Below are 26,507 nucleotides of genomic sequence, written 5' to 3'. Positions count from 1 at the left end.
TATTCATATCATTCCACCTATTTATCAACAATACATTCAATTTCAATTAAATTTTAATCACTATTTCATTTCATTTTTCAAATTCTGAGTCAAATTCATTGATTTGTCGCATTTTCACATCAGCCCTCTGGGCTTGTATAATAAGCTCGCATGAACTTTCACATGCTACCGATATTTGTATATTTCAATATGTATTTGTATCATAAAATTATAATATCAACTCAATTTGAATATAATTTATCCAATTTACATTTTATATTCCTATTAATCTAACTCAGACTCGAATAGATACACGAATCAAACCAAAACACCAATTTGACACCTAGTGCCTCAGTGTACAATGCTGAAGTAAATACTTTGTGCCCCATGTTCATTGGTATAACCGAAGTAAAAGTTGTGCCCAACACTCATCTACATGTAGTCAAACTAACCTGTACTCTATCTATCCTATGACTTGCCAACGATATCTGACTCTAGCCAAATAGTTAATAAAGAAACCAATTGTTCGATTCATTATATACTTCAAATTATAACTTATCTGTAACAACCCTTTTCAGTGGTGTTGGAAATAGTGGTTTCGGGACCACGATTTCTTTGAGCAAGTTAGTAAATATTATTTCTTTAATATTTACATGTATTTATTAAATTCATATTAAAATTTGGTTAAGAAATTTTAACGTTTAATTAGTTAATTAAGTAAAAATACTAAATCACAAAAGCTGCAAAAGTTAGTTTCTAGTAGATATATGTGTTAAATGGTTATGGAAAAGTAGATAGGTGGATTCAAATGGTAAATACACCATTTTGAATTTTAATGGACAGTTTTGATGTTAGGAAGCATGAAATTTAATTAAGTTTCTAAAGGGTAAAAATGTAAATTGATAAATTAATAAGATATTAAACAAAACAAAGCTTAGAATAATCATCATCTTCCTCATTTGTATAACACCAAAACCGAAACACCATTGTAGGCATTAGGAAGATTTCAGCCATTGTAAAATTCACATGCATGATATGTTTCTTTCACCGTTTTTCTTGATTTTTATGTTTTTAAGCTTAATTCTCAAAATTTTTAAATGTTTTAAATTGTACCATTGATGAAATTTAAGAGATTTTGAATTTAGTTGATAGATTATTAAGGTTGGTAGCTAAAAATGAGTATTTTGTTAAGTGATTTTTGGTCATTTTAATGTTTAGGGATTAAACTGTTTAAATAGTAAAATTTAAATAAAATATTATGAAATAATGAGAAATATAGGTTGTAATGGACCCTAGGAAAAATCAGCTAGCATAGTTTTTCTTTAAAGGTGATTAATTTGTAAGTTTTAGGTTAGGGACTAGTTTGCATAAAGGTTAAAAAATTAGGGGATAAATTTATAATTTCATATTAAAATGTGCTATAAGCTTGAATTAATTATTTTACATGCTTTAATTGGATTAATTGAATAAAAAAATTTATCTAGATCAATAAACAACTCAAACAGACACAAACCACAGAAAGACCAAAGTAGCGGAGTAATCATCAGTTTGTGTTAGGAATCGTTTTTGGTATAGGTAAGTTTGTATAATGATTAAATTAGTTATTTTCTATTTTGGATTAAATGTAAATGAATATTTATGCTATTTATAATTTAGGTGGATAATTGTATGATAATTTGATATTATGGATCTATTTGTGAAGCTAGTCAAATTAAAGTTTATGTATGAGAAATGTGTATTTCATGAAAGTTTATTGAATGGTATAATGGAATGAAATGAAAGAGTTTGGATGTATAATAAATCCCATTTTTAACCTTTTGAATATTTAAGATACCAATGACATGTCATTAGGGATTATACAGTTTCAGATGTTGGTATTGATGTCTTATTAATGGTTGAGGTCTTCAATTTATTGCAGATTCTCAGCAGTATCGTGTAGCTCAACATCCCGACCCACAGCTTATGTGAGTAGCCCTATTTCACAACTCGTGTGAACATTACAGATATGGCTACAATTAAAGTTATAGGCACACTGTGTGTGAGCATGATTCCCATTTATCCGACGTTTCATTTGGTTCAACGGGTATTAAAGGTTTAAACTAAGTGAACATGATTTCATGGTAATTATATGATAGATGGAAAAAATGGAAATTATTTGTGTAAAAGCTTTGGGTTGTATAAATGTTACATTTGAAAAGTGTTGAATGGCTTATAAGTAGATATGTTTCAAATATGTGTTCCCTAAAATGGTTGAATTGAAAGCCTATGTACAAGTTCACTAACTTTTGAGTTTGGTGATTGGAAATAGAAATCAATTAAATATATGAGCATGATTATGGAACTTTTCATGAATTATATGAATTGAGTTAAATGGGTAAGTTTACGTTTGAGTTTTATATTAACTTACTAAGAACTAGTTGTAACATCCCAAAATAGTCAGAATAGTAGTTTCGGGACCACAAATTCGACATCAAAATATATATTTTATGATTATTACGAGGCTTGAAATATGAGAATATGCATGTGTTAAAATTTTATAAAGGAATTCTTTGAGTAAGTGCCCAATTGGAAAATTAGGGACTAAATTGAATAAATTGCAAAACTTGGATTCTAAAAGCAATTTGCATGAAATTGCTTTAGAATATAAAATAGAAGGCTGGGGAGAAATTTTCCCAATTTCTAAGTTTTTGGACAAAAATGAGCTTACATTGATGAAATTTCAAAGAAAAGGCTTATGGGCATTTTGGTCATTTGGCATATTAATGAAATAAAATGAGAAAAAGAAGGCAAAAATCAGTCATTCTTCTTCCTCGTCCAGCCGAAATTCCTAAGCCACCATAGCTAGGGTTTCTAAGCTTTTCAAGCTCATTAGTAAGTGCTCCCAAACCCCATTTTTAATATTCTTTGTAATTTTGAGATCCCGGTAGCTTACTCTCTCCATTTCTACCCATATTTCATGCTAGGATTCATGTTTAAAAATTTACCCATGCATGATTTACTTTTATTTTGATGTTTTATGGAGGAATATGAAAGTTTAAGGTGTGTTAAACAACTTTTCCTAGGTGATTTCCATGAAAAACCCCTAAAGGGATCTATTTGCAAAAGTTGTAAAATGTGTGGTGGAAATGTGAAAATAAAGGAAAATGTGGGCTATCATAAGAGGGAAAAGTGTTCGGCTAGGCTTGAGTAAGGTAGAAATTGCATGCGTTTCATTATACGAGCCTAGGGACTAAATCGTAAAAATGTGAAAGGTTAGGGGCAAAATGGTCATTTGGACCGGGGTGGAATTTAGACTTGAAATGTATAATGTGGAGTGTTAATGATCTATTTTTATTGTTATAGACCCCGAGGAACAAATTTCGAAGGTCAATCGAGGAAAACGAAAGGTTTCGGAATAACCGAAACACGACACCGAAACGAATACCAGGTAAGTTTGGATAACTTAAAGTAAACACTCAATGTGCCTAATTATATGACTTATGAATGCATTATGATTGCATTTATTAATAACATGAAATTCTATGAAATGCATATTTAAGTATGAATTGTGATAAATGTCTCGGTCGAGGTTAAAAAGGGAATTCGATGGATAAACCATGATTGACATGTGTAATGAGGTCCTGCAGGTGTTGCAGAAAGGATTTAGCCCCTGACGGGTAATCTATTGATCTAATTTGTAAAAGGATCTAGCCCGGACAGGTGTTCATTTGAATGGTCGAGCCCCCCGAAGAATATGTGTGCATTATGGATTTAGCCCGGACGGGTAATCCGATTAGGATCTGAATTTAGCCTGGAATGGTAATTCAGATCTGAGCTCAATAACAGTGTTTGTCGTTATAAGGGATTTAGCCTAGACTAGTAATCCTTCCATAAGATTGGGGGTTTCAACGGAATGCATATCTGAAATGATTATTGTACGAATTAACGGTAAATGGATATTCCATCGAGATTTCCTAGAAACTCAACGAGATTAATGTGACATATGTATACAAATGAGATGTTGAATGATGAGCTCATCTAAGATAACTTTCATGGTGCATTATTATGTATCTAACTCATTGATTGAGTGTAAGTGATAGGGAAGCCAACCTATGCTCATTGAATTTATTACCCAATTTCATTGCATGCTAAATACTTGGTAAGTTTACTTTTCGGTTATTCAAGCTTACTAAGCATGAAAATGCTTACCCCTCTCTTTTCGTTGTCTCTCACAGAGCTCAAGGACTCGTAAAGATTGGAAGACGGTTGGAGAGTCAGCATACTATCAGATAGACTAGTTTTGGTATAAAGACATTTCTAAATTGTTCAATGGCATGTATAGGTCTTTTGAGTATTTTTTTTATATGTGTCATTTGATTTTCCAAATGAAGGCTTGTAAAGATAAATCTATCTTTTTGTTTATGGCCATAGAGATTGGCTTACTTTGAAGTAAGCTACGATCTACAAAATTGCCATGCAAGTTTATAATCATGTGCGATGGTTAAATTCCAATTAGCCATGAGTCATAAGAACGAGCCAATCTTGAATGTATTAAAGTGGTATGACAACACATAAAAACAAGATGGGAAATAACCTAGCATGCACAAAACCAATGATATGAGGTTTCCATGCAATGAGTTTTTGCAAAGATTATTTATGAGAGCATAATTATGTTTTACTTTGTTTTTAATATTCATTAAGTATAAGTGTGAGTTTTTGCAAAAATCATTTATGAGAACATAATTATGTTTTACTTTGTTTTTAATATTCATTAAGTATAAGTGTTAAAAAGGGGTGACCATAGGCTTGGAAAATAGCCTAATAGGGTCTACACTGTTGAGTACACGGGCGTGTTCCTAGGCCGTGTGTGACACACGGGCCACATTCGTGGGCGTGTGGCATGGTCGTGTGTCCCCTGCATCTAAAATGGTAAGTCTGTTAAATGAACACGGGCTAGACACATGGGCGTGTGTCTTAGCCATGTGAATTTAATAGAATGCTCAAGTCTTGGACACGGGCGTGTCCCAAGTCACACGGGCGTGTGACACTTCAAGTTAAAAGAAATTTTCCAAGGTGTCTAAAGTTTATCAAACATTCTCGATTTTATCCCGTACCGCCTCTAGGCATGTTTTAGGTCTCGAAGGCCTGTTTAAGGGAAATGATATACATATTTGAAAATTTTTAAATTAGAGCGCAACTTAGTGACTTGATTTAATATGTTTATGAACATGAAATCCCAGTAACACCTCGAGCCCTATCCCAGTGTCGGATACGGGTGAAGGGTGTTACACTAGTAGCTTATTTAGTTGTTTTTTCTTTTCTACAGATCATTGGAAACCTCGATCAATTGAAATCTCTGTAACACCCCTAACCCGTCTCTATCGCTGGATTAGGAGCATTACCAAATAATCAAAAACATTTAACATCATAATATTTAAATACATTAAACAAATCATAAATCCAAACAAACATAAGCATTCTATTCCTAAATCGGGCCCTCAAGCCACTAAAAATAGCTTTTAGGCAATATGGGACTAATTTGAAACAAAACAGAAAGATTAGGAAATGTTTGTAAAAATTGGATACAGGGGTCACATGGTCGTGTGACATCACCCCAGGTCCTGTAACATTAGAACAAGGGACACATGATCGTGTCCTAACCCATGTCCTCACCGGTGTAACTCACTGAGTAGGGTCACACGACCATGTCACACGCCTGTGTGTCAGACCGTGTAACTCTCTAAGTAGCCCCACACACCCGTGTGCCATGCCGTGTGTTAGGCAGTGTAACTCACTAACTTGAACCCTAAGAAATCCTCAGATGATAGACGACCGTGTCACACGCCCGTGTCCCAAGCTGTGTGAACAAAATTTACCTAAAACCAAACTATTTCATACATAAATCATGCATAACCATTCAACCTATTTAAGCACACAATCAAGGGTTTCAAACACCATTTAAACATGCATAAACATGCCATTTCAAACATCCTAAATCACCTAACCAATATGCCATTCAAAGACACCACAATTATACCATACATTACATTCCAAAACTAGTCAACAATTCATTATTTCAAGTATTATAACTTAATTCAATTACTTACCAAAACATATCATAAATGAACATTACATGACCATAAAAGACCAAATCCAAACCATCATTTATATACCAAAAGAGCTATATATACAAGTATTTAAGGATGGCCAAAATGACCTAACTTTAAACAAGCATTAAAAGTTCATCAAGTTCAAACTTAAAATTTCACAACTATGAACATACCAATTCACCATTTTCACATTCACAAAACATCATAATACTAAAGACTTCTCCTAGTACATGCCACTTTAACCAACTCACAACAAGTACAAAATGACTACCAAGGTATAGATGATAGTGTGTGAGCTTTCAAGCCAATCCAATCGATGCCACAATTCCAAGAGTCCTACAAAATCAAATTAAATGAATAAGCACGAAGAAGCTTAGTAAGTTCGATAAGTCAACTCATTTACTACAAATTTCTTAATTTCCAAGGGACGTTAACATTCATTTACACTAGAAATAAGCTTGAATAACATCGGCACTAAGCCTGGTAGGCACTAAGCCTGAAAAACACCAGTACTAAGCCTGCTAGGCACTAAGCCTAAATAACACCAGCACTAAACCTGCTAGGCACTAAGCCTGAATAATAGTACGGTTCAACATTTAAATATCAATACATAATAGAATTTAAAGATTAAATCACTAACAAGGAATTGAATTCAACTATACATAAACATAAAACAAACTTACAGGAGTAGTTTGCAGTAATCGCAAAAGCACATGAACTACTCCAAAATCTTTTCTTTTCCCCGATTGTCAACACGCTTTTAATCTAAAACAATAGTTTCATTCAATTAAGTACTTCTAAACTTTATTTAATCCATAATTCATTTTTATGAAAAATTACAAAATTACTCCTAAAATTATAATTTTTCACAATTTAGTCATTAAGCTCATAACTTTAAATTTAACTATTTCAACAAAAATCCAATTTAACCAATGTTACAAAGAACCTTGAAATAATCCATATTTACTATCATTTCACAATAAAACCTATAGATTTACACCTTTAACAATTTAATCCCTAATTCCACAATTCATCAAAAATCACTTAACAAAACTTATTTATTTTTCAACAAGGATTCATAATCTATCAACTAACATAAAAAATCATTCAAAAACATTCATGGAAAGTCCCTCAACCTTTAATAATTTTGCAAATTAATCCCCGGGCTAGCTATATTAAGCTAAAACAGACTCAAAAACATAAAAATCATTAAAAATGGGACACAAAATCATGCCATGCAAGGTAGAAGAAGAAACTGAATGCTTCCCCTTTTCAAAAATGGTGATTTCAGCCAATAAAAGAGAAATGGGGAAAATGATAGATTTTTCATAGTTTAATTTAGTTTCATTTATCAATTTACCATTTTACCCTTAATGATAATCAAAATTTTCACTAAAACCTTATCCATAACTATCCACTAACTCATTAAATGGTCTATTTACCATTCAAGTCCTTTATTTTAAGATTTTCCATTAGACCTTTTAGCAAATAGAACTCAACTTTCACACTTTTTACGATTTAATCCTTTTTACTTAATTAATCATGCAAACATCAAAATTTATTAATGAAATTTGAATACGACCTTAATATAATCTCGTAAACATTAAATAAATATTAAAATAATAATTTACTCATCGTAATTGTGGTTCCAAAATCACTGTTTCTGACATAACGAAAAACGGGCTGTTACAATCTCGTCGAAGCATAATTACACTATCCATCCATCATTTTGGTAGTTTTTGGTTACTTTGGTTAATGGTTATAAATGGCATGTAATTGGGCTTGAATGTTATCTTGGCTACTTGGTTTTTTTTGAGTTCGTGCTAAGCTTATTTGTGTGTTAATATCCTTAGTTGATGGTTTGTAAATGAAGGTGTAAATATGTAGTGTTAGACACTTATACATACCCTTTTGAAAGTCGGTAATTTATGGTTGAATGGTATGCTTTTGAAATGGTTATTTGGTATGTTTGATATATGCTTAATGAGTGAACTTGAAATGTTGAATTGAATCAAATTTGATGTGTGAATTTTGGTGCCTATTGATGGCATAGTGGTTAGACATAGGATGGATGATTCTTGGCATATTTTTGGTGTCCTTGAATGTGTTTTAATCATGTGAAAGTATCTTGAAATGGTTTGGCTTGGTGTGTAAGAAATGGTGTTTGAAATAGCTTGCATTAGGGGTTCTTTAGGGAGCACACGGGCTGTCACGCAGCCATGTGTCCATTAAATTTTGTATAGGATGAAACACACGGTCACAGAGAGTTACACGACCCGGCGACACGGTCATGTGTCCTTATTTCGAATAGGCACACGGGTGGACACACGAGTTGGATACGACCATGTGTTCCATACTTCAAATTGTACACGGTTGGCCACACGACCATGTTTTCAAGCCACATGGCTTGGCCACACAATCGTGTGACTCCTGTTTTCAAAATTTTACAATTTTTTAAAATTTTTTTGATTTGTTTCAAACTGGTCCTCGAATATTCTCAAACTATTTTTAGGGCCCCTAGGCTCGATTTAAGACCCTTAAGTGTATTTTTTACTATAAATAAAATGTTAAGTGAATGTTAGAATTTAAATGGAATAAATGTTTCGAATTGTAATGTGTCATTAGGGGTGTTACATCATCATTTTCGATTCATTGCCCAATTCATCAATTAATATATAACATAAAATAAGTCAACACAATTCAAAGCCACTTTTGCAATTTCATTGAGTTACACTATTTTTAGTTCAATTCAATTCAATCATTTATCTCAATAATCAATCAATTTCACTCCAATATAAATCGATCAATCATTATCAACTATTAATTCCTCAAATTTCTTAAATTACAATTCATCATATTCAATTTATCATTTCTTTACGATTTAGTACATATATCACCTATATCACCTTTTGTACCAAATTGCAAATAATTTAAATTACTATCAAACATATAAAAATACATAATTCAAGTATATAATAAATCAAATAAAATCATACCATATAAACTTACCTAGTCAAAACAGCAAACAACCAAATCTTCAAGGACTAATCAACAATTTTGCCTTTTTTTCTCGATTATCCCTGGTTTGGTTCAATTTTCGATGTATACAATAATTTAGTTGAATTTATAAATTCCAACCCTCTTATTTCATCCTATTATAAGCATATATCGGCTCAATTTCACTATATGAATGCCCCCTAAAGTTTTTCATTATTCAATTTAGTCTCTAAAATCAAAATTGCAATATCTCTCAAATTTGAGCTTTGATTTCGAAATCGATCTCAATTACATCTTTTTAAGACCCTCTACTGTCCATAATTACAAAGATTTCATAACGGTTATGAAATATTTATACTTTAGCCATTATGTTTTTTTCACTTTACAAATTTATCTGCTTTTTCATAACAGTTATGAAATATTTATACTTTAGCTGTTCAGAAATATGGGCGAACTCATTGTCATTGGTGAGTTGAAGTTTGAGTGGGATGGACATGTAGCACAGTTCCATTAAAGGCATGTAACATGTTTTTTTTAACTAACATAAACTTTACATGTTAATTCAGTTTATGGCTTCCTAACATATTAATTTTGTTTATTTATACTGTATTTTTAATATGAGTATTATCTTAAAATAGAGAATATCTATTTTTCTATATAAATAATAGTTACGAATTAAGAAAAAGAGAAAGGAAAATTCTTACTAAAGTGGGATCCACCAAGAAGGAAAATTAAAACCACAAAGAAATTGCATAGAAGAATCACAAACTCCCATTAATGGGAACCTAAAAATCTCCAATTACTGACCAAACTGTTAAAAGTAGAATACTTTAAGGAGAAATACAATAATGATTTCATGTTTTTCTTTCTATTACTTTTCTATATATATATATATATTTATCCAATTCTTTCGTCCTTGATATTTTTATTATGTTAATCAACAATTATTTTATCAGTTTAAATACAAATTATGTTTGTTATTTATCTAAAGCTCAAACCAGTTGGATTTTTTTTATTCTTGAATAAATATATGTAACCTTTATATATATATATATATCATCCTGAAAAATATTTTAATATACTCATCCACCATTTAAAAATAACACGTAATAATTTAATAATAAAATCAACAACAAAAGTAAAACCAATATAAAAAAAATTATGCAGTAAAACTAAACCAAATTATTATTATTTTTTAGTTTTTCAAAAATAAGAGCACTACACAAAAATAAACTCTCAAATACAAACCTTTGATGAAACCAAATGGATATGTTTGGTCAAATTCTATTATTAGACCCTATATTTTGTGTAAATTATAAATTTAATATTTATATTTTAATTTTTAAATTAAAAATATATATTAATATTTAGTATATTAAAAGTGTATTTTTTTAATTTTAAAAAATTAGAGTGAAAATATAAAAAAGTAAAGCCAAATCATTCTCCTATATTAGACTTGACTTCTTTTTTTTCTTTTTACCAGGAAAAGAATTATTTGTCTGATGTCACGAAATAAACGGAGGCTTAAAATGAAAGAAATAAATGAATAAATAATGATGATGATAATAATGATAATGAGATGATTAGTGAGTGGTGGAACCCTCTCGCCCTTTTCTGCCTTGCTTTTTCTATGCTTATAAATTCTTTCCCTTATTCATGGCTGCTTTGCCTCAAAACACTCTCATCCCCTTTTACGCCTTTCTTTTCAACACCAACCCTTTTTCATTCTCCTCTTTTCCAGGATCTTCAAAGGTAAATCCCCCTTTCCTCACACCTCTATATACATTGCCTCCTTTCTCCTTTCTTTTAAAATTTATGTTCATTTAGGTTTTTTTTTTCCTTTAAAAATTTTAAACCAAAAAAAAAAATATTTCTTACCAGGTTAGAGAACCTGTTGAGACGTGAACTTGGGGATCTTTTTAGTGTTTATCTTCAGATCTAACGTGTTTCAATAGTATTATTGCCAGACTGTTAGGATTTTGGATAAGAACATTCGGCTGTCTTCCTACCCCCCCCCCAACTTTACTTTCCAGGAATCTGGGTTTTCTGGTTGTTGATAGATGATTTGTTGGTCTGCTGCCTTTTACTTTAATCCTTTTGATTCTATGATATCATACATTTCATCTTAAGAACTCATCTGTTAATTTTAGTTGTAGTTATTTTAATTTAAGTTAGGGTGGTTGGGTAGGTCAAGTCAAGATCTGGGTTTTACAAGTTCAGAGATATATAATAAGCCCCTTGAGTTGTTCGCCCCTTTTGTGTATCTACCACCGCAAATAAATTAATACCTTCTTTTTGCAACATGTTAGAGTTTTAGGTTTAGAATAATAGAAAGGAACACTTACTTCACCACTACCACCACCACCACCATTATTATTATTATTTTGTATTTCTGTTTGGCTTTGGGTGTTTCCCAGCAGTACATAAGTCACTGCTGCCGGCCTGGAGAATCATGATCAAAACAAGTTGTCTATTTGAAGACAGAATCGCTGTTATATGAACTGGATATGTATTGGTTGAATTGACCTTTCTTCATTTTAATTTATATATTCAGGTGATTACTGGTTTCATCATAATGGAAGTTATTGGGGGCTAAAACTTCTGAATTTTATGGCCTTAAAAGGTATTGATTTGACAATGACCGTAGAGATAAGCTATTGTTTCTTTGGTTTCCTGTCGGTAAGCTATTGTTTCTTTGGTTTCCTGTCTTCATACTAATTGGTTATGGTTTTACAATCTTGCATTTAGTTATTTGGGCAATGTGTGGGCAACGGAACGGATACAGAGGTGTGGGAAAAGCTTTGCAGAGTTCAACAGGAAAGAGGGCTTTTGGCATGGAATATGAATCAGATTGGACTAAGAATAGAGTTTCATCGGCATTTACAGCTCAAGTCATCCGTTCTGCTACATCACTTATGCCTTGGAGTTGTAAAATCCCTATAGGTGATGGATTTCATGAGTTTCTTTAATTAGTTGACTAGCATTTATAAATATTGACGCATTCTTTTGGGAAAATATATTTGTACCGCATACGAGAACCATCTAGAAAAAAATGCCTGGTTTTGTGAGAGAAAAGAAGAGAATCACAGAACCCAATATGTGTCTCAGCTCCCCGCTTATGCCAGATCATTCAAAAGGCAATCACCGTTCACCCTCTCAGGCTACTGATGAAATAGAAAGCCCGTTGCTTCCAGGGCTACCGGATGATGTGGCCAAGTATTGCCTTGCTCTAGTTCCTCGTTCTAGCTTCCCTTCCATGGGTGGTGTATGTAAGAGGTGGAGATCATTCATTCAAAGCAAAGAATTCTTAATGGAACGAAAGATAGCTGGAATGCTTGAAGAGTGGCTTTATGTTCTAACTATGGATTCTGAAGGAAAGGAAAGCCACTGGGAGGTTTTGGATTGTTTGGGCCAGAAACATAGGCTTCTTCCACCAATGCCTGGTCCAGAAAAAGTTGGATTTGGGACAACTGTCCTCAATGGAAAGCTTCTTGTACTTGCTGGCTATTCAGTCATCAACGGAACTGCTTCTGCCTCTGCAGACGTTTATCAATATGATTCTTGCCTCAACTGGTTTGTTTTCCATTTTCACTTTTTATATGACGCTTAATATTTTGTCTTGGACTTCTTATTGGTTTTAACACATCATCATAATTGCAGCTGGAGCAAACTAGCAAACTTAAATGTTGCTCGCTATGATTTTGCTTGTGCGGAGGTAAATGGTGTGGTTTACGTCGTTGGAGGCTATGCGGTTGAAGGCGAGAGCCTCTCCACTGCAGAGGTGTATGACCCTGACACAGATAAGTGGACACTCATTGAAAGTCTACGTCGACCTCGCTGGGGTTGTTTTGCCTGTGGATTGAACGGAAAGCTTTATGTCTTAGGTGGTAGGTCAAGCTTCACTATTGGAAACTCGAGGTTTGTTGATGTGTACAACCCTGAGAAGCAGACTTGGTGTGAGATGAAAAATGGGTGTGTGATGGTCACTGCCCATGCTGTGCTGGAGAAGCAGCTTTTCTGCATGGAGTGGAAGAACCAGCGGAAGCTGGCAATATTCAACCCAGATGACAATAGCTGGAAGATGGTTTCGGTGCCATTGACAGGGAGCACAAGTATAGGGTTCCGTTTTGGGATATTGGATGGAAAACTGCTACTATTGTCAGTGGAAGGGGACCCTGGTTACCACACACTTTTGTATGATCCAAATGCAGCCCCGGGTTCAGAATGGCAAACTTCTGAAATAAAGCTTTCTGGTCTGTGCCTATGCAGTGTGACTATTAAAGCTTGAAAGAAGCATGCCCTGATAATTTAAGGATCTTCAGTGACGAATGACCTATGTATTCTCATTTAAGTTAAATTTGATTGTGTTAAGCTGATTTGGACTGGGAACATGTCAGAACCCAAAACCTATGTTGTTGAGGTTGAACTTGTTAATTGGATTTCTGTTTTATCATTTCTTTTTTCAAAATATCCTGGGTGATAATGCTTTATATCTTTCGTCTTGTTTTTTTGGTGGTTGGGAAGTGGCACAAAACTAAAGCTGGCTGGCTTGTTTACATGGATTAGCGATATAAGCAGGATTGAATATGCAAATATAGAGCAGAGAGGAAGGGTGGGAAATGAGTTTAATATCAGGGATGTGGGGAGGAGATAATAATGGCTCAAGAAACAGATGTAGAGTGGCTGATGCACGCAATTGAAGGCAGCATCAATCAGCAGGATCAAGTTTTAGCCAATAAATTCCATATTGTCCTTGATCAAGGCTTCTTCAGAGCTCCTTACTTCGTTCATTCATTGATCATTGGTCTTCGAGGCCAATGATATTGCCCTTTTCAGGTCCTTGCTTAATAAGTTACCAAACCCTCAACTCATATTTCTCAATTCTCACTTCCGCCTATAAGCTGGGTTACCCCCAGCCTACAAAGCCTCAGTGTAAAAAAGGATGGGCCCACCCCTCACCATCTATTTTCTTTTAGAAACATACTTCATGTCCCAAGTTCAAATCATGTCTTAACTTAATCTTACCTGCGAATTATCTCCAAAGCTATTTTGATTTAACTTTTCAATTTATTTATCTAATTATACCTTCTAATGCTTCATCTGTTTATAATTTATACAAATACTGCTTGTAACTAAAACTAAGAGTTGTTTTGCCATAACCCCGCGCTTATTTTGCAAGAAAAAGTTTGGCAAACAATAATTGACTAATGAAAATCTATTTTTATTTTAAAAACACAAGTTTTTTTGAAAATTATTGAAATAAAACAAAAGGTATATATCTTAATTTAAGGATCAAGAATAGAGACATCCCTTTCTTGATCAATACATTTAAAGCTAAAAAGGATCAACACTTTTAAATGTAATATAATTTTTTTTTATATCAATTCACAAAATAACAAAAAGATTTTGCACAACCATTCAAACAATAAAGAAATTACTTCTTTTGTAAAGTAATTTAGTTTTTAGAAAATCATTTTTTGTATAACAATCAGACCTTAATTCCATCTTAAAACTTTGAAAAAAAAATTTCAAAAAATTTCATCTTAAAACAGGAATACTATAAGTTGTTTGAAAAAAAAGTAACGCAAAATATGTTAAATTATACATGAAAAAGGAAAAATAAAATAAAATATGATCTAAATCCAAGTAAATTTAGTACTTAATTCATCAATTTTTATTTAAAAGAATTTAATCTCTCTAATTTTAATTTAAAAAACATAAATTTAATTGACACCGTCAAAAATTTTCTATTAAATTAGATTCATTACAATGTTTTTTTTTCCAAATAAATATTATTTTAATTTTAAAATGTATCGCCAGTAAATTTTATAGAAATTTTTTAAGATAATGCTAACAATTAGAATTAAATTTTAAAATTTAAAAAGTATAAAGATTAAATTCTTAAAATAAAAATACATTTTAGAAATTAAATCTTTCTAATAACATGGTAACTTAGCAATATTCAAAGGAAATTTGAAAAACAGAAATAACCTATAAACCTTTTAATATTTTCTGTGGCAATTTAATAATTCCAATGAACATTGTTACCTTTTTCATCATGCGCATAGATATTTAAATTAATAAATTCTTGTGCATACGAATACGACTGAGACCGCAAGGACTCAAGCTTCAGTCTCTACAGTAAGGTGCAGGGGCTAAATCAGGGGGTTCGGAAGCGCCCAACCCCTAAAATGATAAAAAATTCATTTAAGTATTTGAAATTTTTAAAATTTTAAATTAATAAAAATAAAATTACACTTTAACCCCTTAAAAATGATAGAATTTTAATTTAATTCTTTAAAAATTATAAAGATAAACAACTATTAAAATAGTAAAATTGTATTTTTACTATCGTAAAAATTACAATTTAATTTCGACCTAAAAAATTTTTTTAACTTCCCCCTTGGAAAGGAGCACGCATGGTAAGAATTAGCCCAAGCTGACCAAGCTCGATCCGTTAGACATTTCCATAGAGCTAAAAATGCAACTGCGTTATACGTATATATTTGAAGAACTCGTATAAAAGTTGGATTCAGTAATTTTCTAAGAAACTAAACTGAACTAAAGACAAGAAAACGCATATCTAAAACTAAAATAAAACTATTTTTTTGTGTTTTAGTTGGGCTCCCATAAGTATTCATATTCTCTTACCTAAGATAAGAAAACTTACATCAAAATCTGCTATATTTCATTGTATGCTTCTGCCATGATTAATAGCACAAGCGATGTCCAACCAGTAAATACGCGTGCACCTTTTCCCTTACCCTGCTTTTGATCATATTGTTCCCACAAGAACCCTGTCTGGTGATAGTTTTGAACTACGTTTCTGCCACATACCAAACAAAATTTGAATTGAACTTCAGAAACGGCCAAGGATAGTAAATAGACCTAACCTATAATGTTTAACCTAACCTATAATGTTTAACCTAACCTATAATGTTTACTGTGTACCTTATCAAATTGTCTCTCAACTCCTCATAAATGGCTCTAGCTTTGTCTCTGTACGGTCCATTTTCTGTACACAATTGCTCAGTAGATCAGCAGGAACAGAGACATTGAAGCTAAAATGAAAACTATCAGCTTTCTTCCCCCATTTTTTCCTTATTTTATTTTATTTTAATTTTCCTGTTTTTAATTTTGTGGTAGTAATGGGAAGAAAAGGGAAGAAAGGTAAGGCAAAAACTGTTTACCTAACGAGTAATGCCGGAGTGAAGAAAGAATCATGTAGTTCATATTCATCCAAATTGGACCTCTCCAATAAGGTGCGTCATGCTCTGTGTTGCGTTTCATGTACATGGAGCTAGGGCATGCAAGCACATGTTTAATAATATATTCAGATTGATTAAAGAAAATTAAAGGAGCAAACCTAGCATTATACCTAACAGAAAAAACTAGTATATTGTTCAGGATTACCTAGTTTTGGCAAGCGAACGAAGTCCATAATTAGTCCACAAGATGCTCCGGTTTGAAATGAGATCTAACTGCTTTTCCAGAATCCACGATTCCTGTGCAGAAAAGTATAAAATCAGAATTCTATCCAGAAAAGAAAGAGAAACATGACAAATCTAAATGATGGATGAAAAGTTAAAAAATAAAAGCTTCCAACCGTTTAAAAGACAACACGGTAAAAGCATCTGTTAACTGATAACATATTAATTTGGAAACTTACAGATGGAATAATTCTCGTCATAAATGGGAAAAGGCTGACATAACCAACATGAGGAACCAATTTCAGCTCTGGCCCTTCCAATACTTCCCGCACAAGCTCTCGGTTCACATAATTATTGCCTATCATATTTTCTTTCCAACTTAAACGGACCTGTCATACATATCAGCAGAGAGCTTTAAAAAAAGGTAACTCAAGTCCACAACCTGAGATCTTAAGCAAATGGCACGACAACCTATTTAACAGAAGAAAATCCAGCTTCATATTACAATGTAGTGGTATTTTAACATGTTGAATGTAAAAGCCTGACACACTCCATTAAAAAGAATGAACAGCACAAGAATGTCAATGCCCAAAAGAGTATTGTTTGCTTAAAGTTTTGAATGTGCATTAAGTGAACCTTGTCCAAAACACCAACTAAAGAGCAGCACAAGGGACAGAAACTCTCTCTCTCTCTATATATACATACATACATATATATATATCACTGACAACAGTTGAAAAAGCATGTGCAATTAATCTATGTCTCATTAGCATATAGTGCAGTATAAAATGGACAACATGTAGCACTTATGATTCATTCATGAATAATATTACCAGATTAGTATACTTTATCTAAAAAATAGCAAGATGCAGGCAGCATACCTTTTCCGTATGATTCCCGAAGTCAAAATAAGCTCCTGAGGCATGGTCAAAGTGCATCTGGTAAAACATCAAGACAAATGAGACATGAAAAGGCTGAATTCTAAGAACAGTTAGTAGGACAATCTCATGTAAATTGAAAAAACATTGTAACACTTTCAAATGAGTATAACTAGTTAGAGGGTTTGGAGAGGTTTAAAGGGGTAGCTTAGGAAATGAATTAAAGGGGTAGCTTAGGAAATGAACATAGTATATTATAATTTTAAAGAATCAGAAAGTAATAAGAAAGCAATTTGAACAACATCATGATGAAAGACAAACCTGATTCAGAGTATCGAAGTCCGAAAGCAGATTGGATGTAGAAGAATAGTCCTGCACCAATTCATTTTCAAGATCTATTGTTAATAGTTAAGTGATACATTTGAGGATCTAGTTTTCTCATTGCTGCATTTCTAACCTTTTCAGGTTTGTTTTCCTTCCAAATCAATTCTGCAACGGAATTCATGCAATCTGCTGCAAGAAGCATCCAACATCTAAGATCCAAGTGACGCTCATCTTCAGTTGGGTGTGATGCACGAGGATAATCATCCAGTCCAGAGGAAAGTGTCTGGAAATAGCCGAAACCACTCCATTTACTACAGATGTCTTCCAAAACAAGCTTTATTCCTTTCTTTTTGAAAAATCCAACTTATATGATATTAAATGAAAAGATAAATTATCTGTTCTAACCAAAGCTCCACAAAGAAAAGCTTAATTAAGTCGACTTGTTTCAAAAACCAGGATATAAAAAGCCTTTTAGGCCTTAGACAAGGTCAGAATCCAACGGCACCTAAAAGGCTAAAACATGAAAACAGTAGCCCGAAATTCCAATTTTTTTGGTAAACAGTTCACTTTTGCAAACCAAGTTTCTCACGCTTATGGTCAGCAATATATCCTGACAAAATTATACTGCTTTGACCTCAGGCCCAAGCTCAATGAGAAAAATAAGTATTTTTCAAGAAGCACAGCTACCGTGGCATTTTCAGTATAAACATATATATCATTTACTATTGAAAAGCTTGAAAAGAAAGCAGAAGTTATGTTTTCATAGGACTATCAATCTCTTAGAAGTGCTGAAACATAGAACCTTCGGGTTTAGTTCACGAATTGTCAAATTGTCTCTCCCATGCCAGTAATAGCTACCAACATCCTTCCCTGATGTCATAACATTAAAGCAGAATTGAAGAGGGAATGTTAGAAACAGCCAAAACCATTATTTCAAGTTCTAAACAATTCAAAATGCCTTCTCCAAGTATCCCTGCTGAAGGTTTCAGAAAATTAGAAAAGAATGATAACTATCTAGTAATAATTTCTATAAAATATCAGTTCAGAAAATGTGCTTCCAAAAAGTTGAGCGTATATCTGAAACAAATGCAAGAATTATAGTTGCTTATATCTGTTTGATTTTGAGCTACATGCTCAATAGCATTGCTCAAAAGGCCACCATATTGTCATTTACCCTGAACTTGTTGCTTTAGGAAAGTTGTGACCAGAAACAGGACACAACATACAAGGGAGCAATCCGTGAGTATGTGTTAGAATCTATGAAAGTTTCATCTGGCTCTACCTGCTTTACATTATGTCATAATGCCATTGCAGAAGAAAATAAGTAAATTGATATGACATCAATTCTTTCTGTGAACACCCTCCTAAAGATAAACTATTAGTAACATACCTAACTGGGTAGTATTGAACCACTGGAACCATGCTTCAAGCCGAACAAAAGCCTGTTGTAGGAAGGAAATGATGTCATTGCTTTCAGAGGCTGTAAACTTGTTCTTCTTTATACCATTAACAAGATCTGGAAGAGACAAGTTCATATTTCACATCATGTGTATAGAATCTTAATCCAGGAAAAACAATGAAATCAGATAAAAGAAAAGAAAATATCTGGCAATCATAATTGTATAAAAAAGAAAGACTCCTGAAAAATAAGAAACACAAGCAACATAATAGTCTAATTTCATGTCCATCAGTTTACTTGCTTTTTCTAGTTGCCTGCACATTTATTGATCATAAGGGACTATAACATTTCTGCTTGTTTGGCAGGATATCTCCAACACTTCAGACATACATTCTTCATAATCAAATTGTTTATATTCACGTTCATCTGCAAGCACTTTATCCAAATGATTTCCAGTTGTGGAGCTTAATCTAAATTAATAACCTCACCCAAGCATGATAGTCAAATTCGCAAAGAAAATCATACACTAGTAGACTGGCTTTTTAATCCACAGATCTAATCCAATCTTTTATCATATTCATGAGTGAAGTGTGCAGTCTTTCTACCAGGAATATTTAACAGTCAAAATAGTTCCTCTATCAGAAAATAATCAGTTGAATTTAGATGAAAACGTCTCCCATTTACTTAAGAACAATCATTTATAGTCATTGAACCAGTTCTGGTACATTACCCTCCAGCTATACACTGGGCTGAACAGCATAACATTACAAGAGAACCTAGGACCAAATACTACTACATTAATGAATTAGTCAAATCAGTAGCATCATTGCAGCAACCCTTTCCATGATACTGAAATAATCTCTTCCCTTTCATACAAGTTGTTTGACTTAAAATCACCCTCCCAACAGCATTAGAACGCAAATTAAATTTGAAAACAACATACCTCGTAAAACCAAAAATAGTGTTGGTGGATTTCCATTACTTGAATGCTGTAGAACAAATTCTGCAGGAACCTTACTGCTTAAATCATAGAAAAAATAGAGTTTATCACCAGATATAACTTGGAACTTTGAATTTACTGCAAGTTACCTTAGTGCTTCAGCACCCAAAATTTGCTCACGAGGAATCCAGCCATCAATATTTATTAGATCTAACCAGTGTCCTACAATATCCAAGCTTATATGAAGATCCCAACGCCTGCTCAACATTTGTGGACATATGTGCAGGCACATGCCCCAAGTATGATAAGCATGATACATCCTAACCAACTATAGATTGTGTGGCACACTGAAGAAATGAACTTACAACTATCAAGAAATTTATCTCTTAGACAAATGCACAACTAACCAGATTAGTAGCTGATGAAAACCTTCATCCCAGAGAAATCCCCTTGGAAAGAATGGCCGACTTGGAACAGCAGTGTATAGCTCAGCTGGCCAATATAGAAGAAAATCATCATGACTTTTAACCTGCAAGAGGTGTTAGCGCACTGTCAGACAGAGAAGTCTGTTTATGATGAGTACAAGTTCTAGTAAATTTTTCTTTTTCTTAATAGAGTTAGAATAAAGGAATAGAAGGCGGGAAACAACATACAAATAGACTCTTACAAGCAAACAACATGGACCATGTTAACAAGCAGCAAGAATCTAGATTCCGATCGCTAAATTTTCATGGTCTAGGTTATTCCTTTATCTAGGACAATAAATCTGCTATAGTTACTCAAATAAGAACAGGGGATATTCTAAAGGAAGATTAGCCAAATGATATATGTCCATATAGGACTGAATTTAAATTTATTGTTAAAGGACATAACAGAGAAAGACATTATATGAGTGCTGCTGCTTCAGGAAGCGTTCAGAAAAAGAAACTGCTGCCAAAAGGTTGTACTTGGAGCCAAGCAAACATACATTTTCTGAGCTCTCAGAATCCCTACTCTCAGATGCTTATTGGAACAGCTGGCTCTTACAAAATTATTAAAGAACTGAAAAGTCAACTGAATAATATCCAATAATCTAAAATATATTCTTAGGGCATGAATTAGAGAGTTAGGGACAAAGCAAAACGTGAATCATGCCAAAATGAAATATAATGGTTGGAGTGATTGGCAAAAAGTAATATGTACCTAGAAAAAACCTTAGATTAATTTAACAAAAGAACAACAAAACAAATTGCAAGTCACTCACATTAGAATTTTTGGGAATCGAGATTTTTGATTGGCCATAAAAGTAGCCAATGCCACCCAACATATTTGCAATAGCAGCCTTGCCCACATGAATGGAATTAGAATCAAGCTGCAAGTGCAATGCTACAGCATCAGAGTTCCTAGTAGAGTAAATTTAACACCACAACGTAGACAAAACAGAAAAAAGGAGGAAAAGAAAATAAGTCCTAATGGCTACTAATATCATCTTAAATGCCAAGGAAAGAGTATCTCATCAAGCAGTTTTGAACCCTTAATAGCCATCATGACACCATGCAAAATCAACTTGTCTTCAAAAAGAGAGGATATAATAGTTTGCTTAGTTGAGTTCCAAAATGATTGCCAAAGAAAGCTATCAACTACTTAGACTTTCCTTCCCAAGTAAACCAACAAGCTTATGTATAAGGCAAAACAATTGTCGTTTCTAGAAAGCATAAATGATTGAGACCGGAAAATTGAGTCTCCTTATTCAACAACATACATAAAAAACAATTTAGTACATGATTTAGTAACTTAGATTGAAAGCAACTTTGATCAAGGCCAAAGATTCTAAACAACTTCATTCATAACCCAATACATGGGGAAAGAACAACTATATTTCTTCCCATAAATTATCAAAAGTGATTAGAAGGGATACTGAACTGGCAGCAAGAAAAATTAGAAAAGAACATGATGCAGAGCTAAGAATAAGAATAAAATGTGAAGAACCAAAGCACACGCGGAAGAATAAATTACTTCACAAAAATGTATACCTTGTCAGCAAGCTGAAAGCAACTCTCAAATTTAACATCAAATTCTCTTTGTTTCTTGTTTAGTTGATTGGTCAATGAGACACCGGCAAGATTGCTTATGCGTTCTTCTACTCTTGAATTCTCACCAGCTCCAGATACAAAAACGATATCTGCTTCCAGTGGAATCCTCCCAGAAATCTGCATCAAAATTGAAAACCAAGGAGGAGGTAGGCAAGAAAGGCGAACCAAAGTTAACTTCAAGAATGCAAATATTTCAAGAGTAGTATTATCCATTGTGTGTACATAAAATTACCTGAAAAACTAAAATGTTAGAAGAACTCTGGTAGATATCAGGTAGCTGAAGCCGATTAAATCTTATTAACTGTTAAAAGGCAAAAGAAACAAGAGTAAAGAGAAGTTATAAGGGGGAAAAGAAAAACTCATCTAAGTCTCTAACAACTGAAAAAATATATGATGCATATGAAAATCCAACAAACTTGGGATGCAAGGTTTTCTTGGACAAGATCAGACAAATTGTGGATATGAGGTGTCCTTAAACCAGAATAATGAACTTCCAGATCAGCCTACAAATTAAGAACAAAAAAAGTTAGCTCCAAATTAGTATCAATTACCAAATAAAACTATAGAAAAACAAAAACACATTTAAGTCCTGTTATTTTATTGAACAAAATCCAAATATTGAACCCTTAAAAGCAATTAGTGAGAGGTTTAGGCCGAAATTTGCAAGAAATAGTATGGGAGCATATAAGCTATTTGATGCTAAGATTTAGCAAGAGGTTAGCCTAGTTGACTATTATAATTTAGATACTTTCCTGTTTGAATCTAGGATGCTCAAATTGTAACATAACTAAGAAGTGCACATGTGATTCTGTAAATATTAGTGGCAAATTTCAGTCTCTTTCCTAAATGCTAACCAGCAATAAATAGATAAATGAACCTTATTTGAGTTACTTTGGTAGTGTGAATGGCAAGTAGGCCAAGAGAGCTTTCTACTATATGAACTAATTTTCCTCATCAGTATCAAATTTTCATTCAAATATAAGTATTGTAATTTCTAATTCTCATTCAATTTCCCTTTACCTTCGATTTTAGATGTAGCTGCCACTCTCCAATGCCTGTTCGTAACCCTGATGCCAGGAGAGAATTCTCGTGAATGTCTAAGGTATCTCCACCTAAACTTAGAGCATTTCCATCTTCCTCAGCCAAATAGAAAAAAAGGTGCACATTTTTCTGCATCTCGTCATTCCACCTAGAGGAGTAAAATGGAACATGATAAACTTGATTCCATAGGGAAATTGAATAGTGAGCCAAGTACACACTCAGAATTGAACATTCTGCTCCACATGCAAGTAAATGCATTCTATAGATATTTTCAGACACACCTTGTTATTCTAGCTTGAAAATAAACATGCAATTATGAGTGTATGCAGGAATGTAGAGAGCAAGCAATATTTCTAATAGCTATAGTTCATCAGGCTTTCCATTCACACTACTGCATTATGAATTTAAAAATCATTCCCCAAGGGGCAGGCTAGCTATATAGGAAAATATAATACCTCAATACATTAATTGACTCAAAGAATTCTACACCTAAAATTGAAACATGCATGGCACTAAAAATGTTAAGCCACAGACAGTCATAAAATTGAAATATGCATTAATTGTACATTTACAAATGTATTCTTCAGTTATTCAATCTTTTTTCTCGGACGGTCATAAAATCAACTTCAATATTTTCCTCTGACCTATCTTCAAGAAAGCACCAGGTTAAACATATCCAATCAACAACACAAGTAAAATAACAGATCAAGCAACATACCCTTGATTTTGTACGTTAATTCGAACTGCCCAGTCTCCTCCATAGCCACTGTCATCCTCCTTATATTTCAAGAAACTTGTTGCTAAAGTCATATCCTGGTCAACCAGAACTTGATGTCCAAAATCCCGTCCATTATGACTTGTCCAACCATATGTGCTCAGATCATCGGAATCTTGGCAAATGTGACGAATAAAATACCTCCCATCCTTTACACCGAGCCACATTAATCCAGCAACTAGTGACAGAGGAGTCCTGCCAGATACAGTTTGCTAATTAACAACCTCCAATTACAATGACTTTTTAGCCAAAAAGGAATTACCATGCAATTATTCACATGAACTTTATCTCCTCTGTTCAAAATTATAAACCTAAAGGGAAAAACATATCAAGCTCTACGAATGTAAAAATATGATATTACCTTGCACGAATCCCAAAATAAACATGAGGACGATAAGTTCCCCAGTATAAGCTCTCCTTATGCTCGCCTTGAAACTGTCACAAATCGAGTGCTCCATTACCAAATACGTACATATACGTATAAAAAAATCTATACTCCAATATACTTACATTTATATTCGCGATTTAAAAACTTGTCTTAAAAAAACAATTGAAGGAAAAAAGTGAGAAAGGGATAGAAATTCACATTTGGAGTACCTGAGGTAAGTCCATGATTCTGGGAGCTGGAAATGGAGTGACGACTCTAGGTCTACGAGCTTCTTCAGCTGTGCTAATGAGATGATGGACTAAAAAGAATATAATTAAGGCGGCGATTATGCCGAAACCTAAAATGATTTTAAGATCAGCGTTGAGGATTCGAAGTGCGGTGCCGTGATCTTTGGTTTTAACTCTGCGGAGTTTGGAGATTGGTTTAGCTTTATTGAAAGCATCATCGTCTTCGTTGACATCGGTGGAGGGTTTGGTTCTGCTTCGGGCGCTCCGTCGACCACCTCCGGTCATTCTCAGATTAGGGTCGGAGAGTTTTTGAGATTAGGGAAATAGGCGTTTCTTGCACTGATAGATGGAGGAATGGAGCAACGCAGCCAAAAATGGCGGGCAGCTTAGGATTCGGCCCAGCCCATCACGGCTCCCGTCGCCTGTGACGACTAACGAGTAATGATTCCGTATCATAGATTACATGTTGGCACGTCACACGATCCAATTAAATACGATTTTATTTTTTGAGTAAATTATCCCGGTTTCCCCTCAACTTTGGTTGAAATTGCGTTTTTGTTACTGAATTTTCAAAACTTTTAAAATTGCTACTAACATTTCGAGTTTGAACAAAACGATCATCCAACCGTTATCATCTATTAGTGGGTAACTGTTGTCTTCTGTGGCACGTTAGTTTTTCATATAGGTTCCACGTGAATTGCCACATAAATTTAGGGAAATAAAAAATAATATTTTTAATAAAAAGAAGTTAAATATTTATTTTGGAAAAAGAAAAGGAATAGTTTTCTATATAAACCCTAAGCTAATTTGTGTTATACTCGGCTATTTTTTTTTTTTACATTCACCAACCATGAAGAGAAGAAGATAAGAGGAAGAATAAATGAATCTTAAAATTATTTATGGATTTGATTTAAGTGTAATTGTATACATAAATTTTAATTTGGTGTAATTATATACGTGAAACTTTAATTGTGGTTTAAATGTATACTTAAAACTTTAATTTTGATTTAATCATACATACTTAAAGAAATAAATACATCAATTTATTTTTATATTAGATAAATATAATCATTTATGTATGTAATAGATAAATATAAAATGATGTTATATCAATAGTTGTGTTAATAATTTACAAGAATTGGATCAAATTAAAATTTTATGTATAAAATTACACAAAATCAAAATTCATGTATACTATTGCATATTAAATTATAATTCATACATAGTTTTGGTATTTATCCCAATAAAAAAAGAAAGAATGGAGTAGCCTACTTTGAATCCAATGCGCTATTATGGAAACCTAGCAAAATTAACAACTCCCCAATAAAATGACAACTCATGTAGGAATTTTTTTGTTGTATGAACTATGGTAATGGAAACTAAATTTGTTGTTGTTTTTTTTCTTAGTATGATCCACCATTGACAGTTCATTCAAGAATTGTTTTATTAGGGATGTTGAAAAAAGTGAAAACAATGGAGAAGGAATGAGACAATCATATGGTTAATAGTTGTGATTATTTGTATTATAATGTGGACTATGAAATGAAGAAAATAATTATTGTTGAATTATGATTAGGGTTAAATGTAGGGTTTTCTATTGTTCAAGTATGAAAATGGGGTTGAAATTTAGAGAGTTTTTTTTTATTGAAGGGAAAATGTTAAAAGCTTTAGTTGAGTGTAACACCCATAAAATTCTTATGTTATAAAAGTAGCATAAAGTAAAAATCGTGCATAATGGATTCCTCGATAAAATGAAATAAGAAATATAATTGACAAAAGATAAGGTTGAAGGATGCCAAAGAAAGTTTAATTAATAAGTATGTAACACCTCACGCCCGACCCATTTGTCGGATCCGAGTATGGTACGTCACAAATGGACCGGGTTCACCTATTCATAATTATGCTAACTTAATTGCTATAAAACAGCTTAAGAATAAAAGTTTCTAATAATGAAATTAAAAACAATAA

General features: G+C 33.1%; 2 protein-coding genes across 5 annotated transcripts; one reads left to right on the top strand and one right to left on the bottom strand.

Moving 5' to 3' along the window:
• Positions 1-11,053: 11,053 nt before the first annotated feature.
• On the bottom strand, positions 11,054-25,001 carry LOC107918230 (mannosyl-oligosaccharide glucosidase GCS1). 4 transcript variants are annotated; one of them, XM_016847769.2, is made up of 22 exons: positions 24,522-25,001; positions 24,286-24,359; positions 23,868-24,119; positions 23,129-23,297; positions 22,525-22,611; positions 22,341-22,409; positions 22,049-22,225; positions 21,280-21,387; positions 20,444-20,565; positions 20,186-20,293; positions 20,040-20,113; positions 19,088-19,213; positions 18,500-18,567; positions 17,831-17,980; positions 17,695-17,745; positions 17,377-17,433; positions 16,735-16,884; positions 16,479-16,570; positions 16,256-16,365; positions 16,017-16,080; positions 15,736-15,891; positions 11,054-15,251 (listed from the first exon to the last, which is right to left on the bottom strand). In XM_016847769.2, exons 1-21 carry the CDS (start codon positions 24,822-24,824, stop codon positions 15,747-15,749), a joined length of 2,556 nt encoding a protein of 851 aa, XP_016703258.1. In that variant the 5' UTR covers positions 24,825-25,001; the 3' UTR covers positions 11,054-15,251; positions 15,736-15,746. The 4 variants fall into 4 exon arrangements, with proteins under 4 accessions (XP_016703258.1, XP_016703257.1, XP_040965049.1 ...); XM_016847768.2 differs by lacking the exon at positions 11,054-15,251 and adding an exon at positions 15,275-15,540; XM_041109115.1 differs by lacking the exon at positions 11,054-15,251 and adding an exon at positions 15,508-15,552.
• Positions 11,852-13,518, top strand: LOC107918232 (F-box/kelch-repeat protein At1g67480). The gene is made up of 2 exons (XM_016847770.2): positions 11,852-12,638; positions 12,726-13,518. Exons 1-2 carry the CDS (start codon positions 12,118-12,120, stop codon positions 13,351-13,353), a joined length of 1,149 nt encoding a protein of 382 aa, XP_016703259.1. The 5' UTR covers positions 11,852-12,117; the 3' UTR covers positions 13,354-13,518.
• Positions 25,002-26,507: the final 1,506 nt, after the last annotated feature.

This window comes from Gossypium hirsutum, chromosome A01, assembly GCF_007990345.1.
Source record: "Gossypium hirsutum isolate 1008001.06 chromosome A01, Gossypium_hirsutum_v2.1, whole genome shotgun sequence".
NCBI classification, from domain to species: domain Eukaryota; kingdom Viridiplantae; phylum Streptophyta; class Magnoliopsida; order Malvales; family Malvaceae; genus Gossypium; species Gossypium hirsutum.
This window is presented reverse-complemented; position numbering and strand designations above follow the sequence as displayed.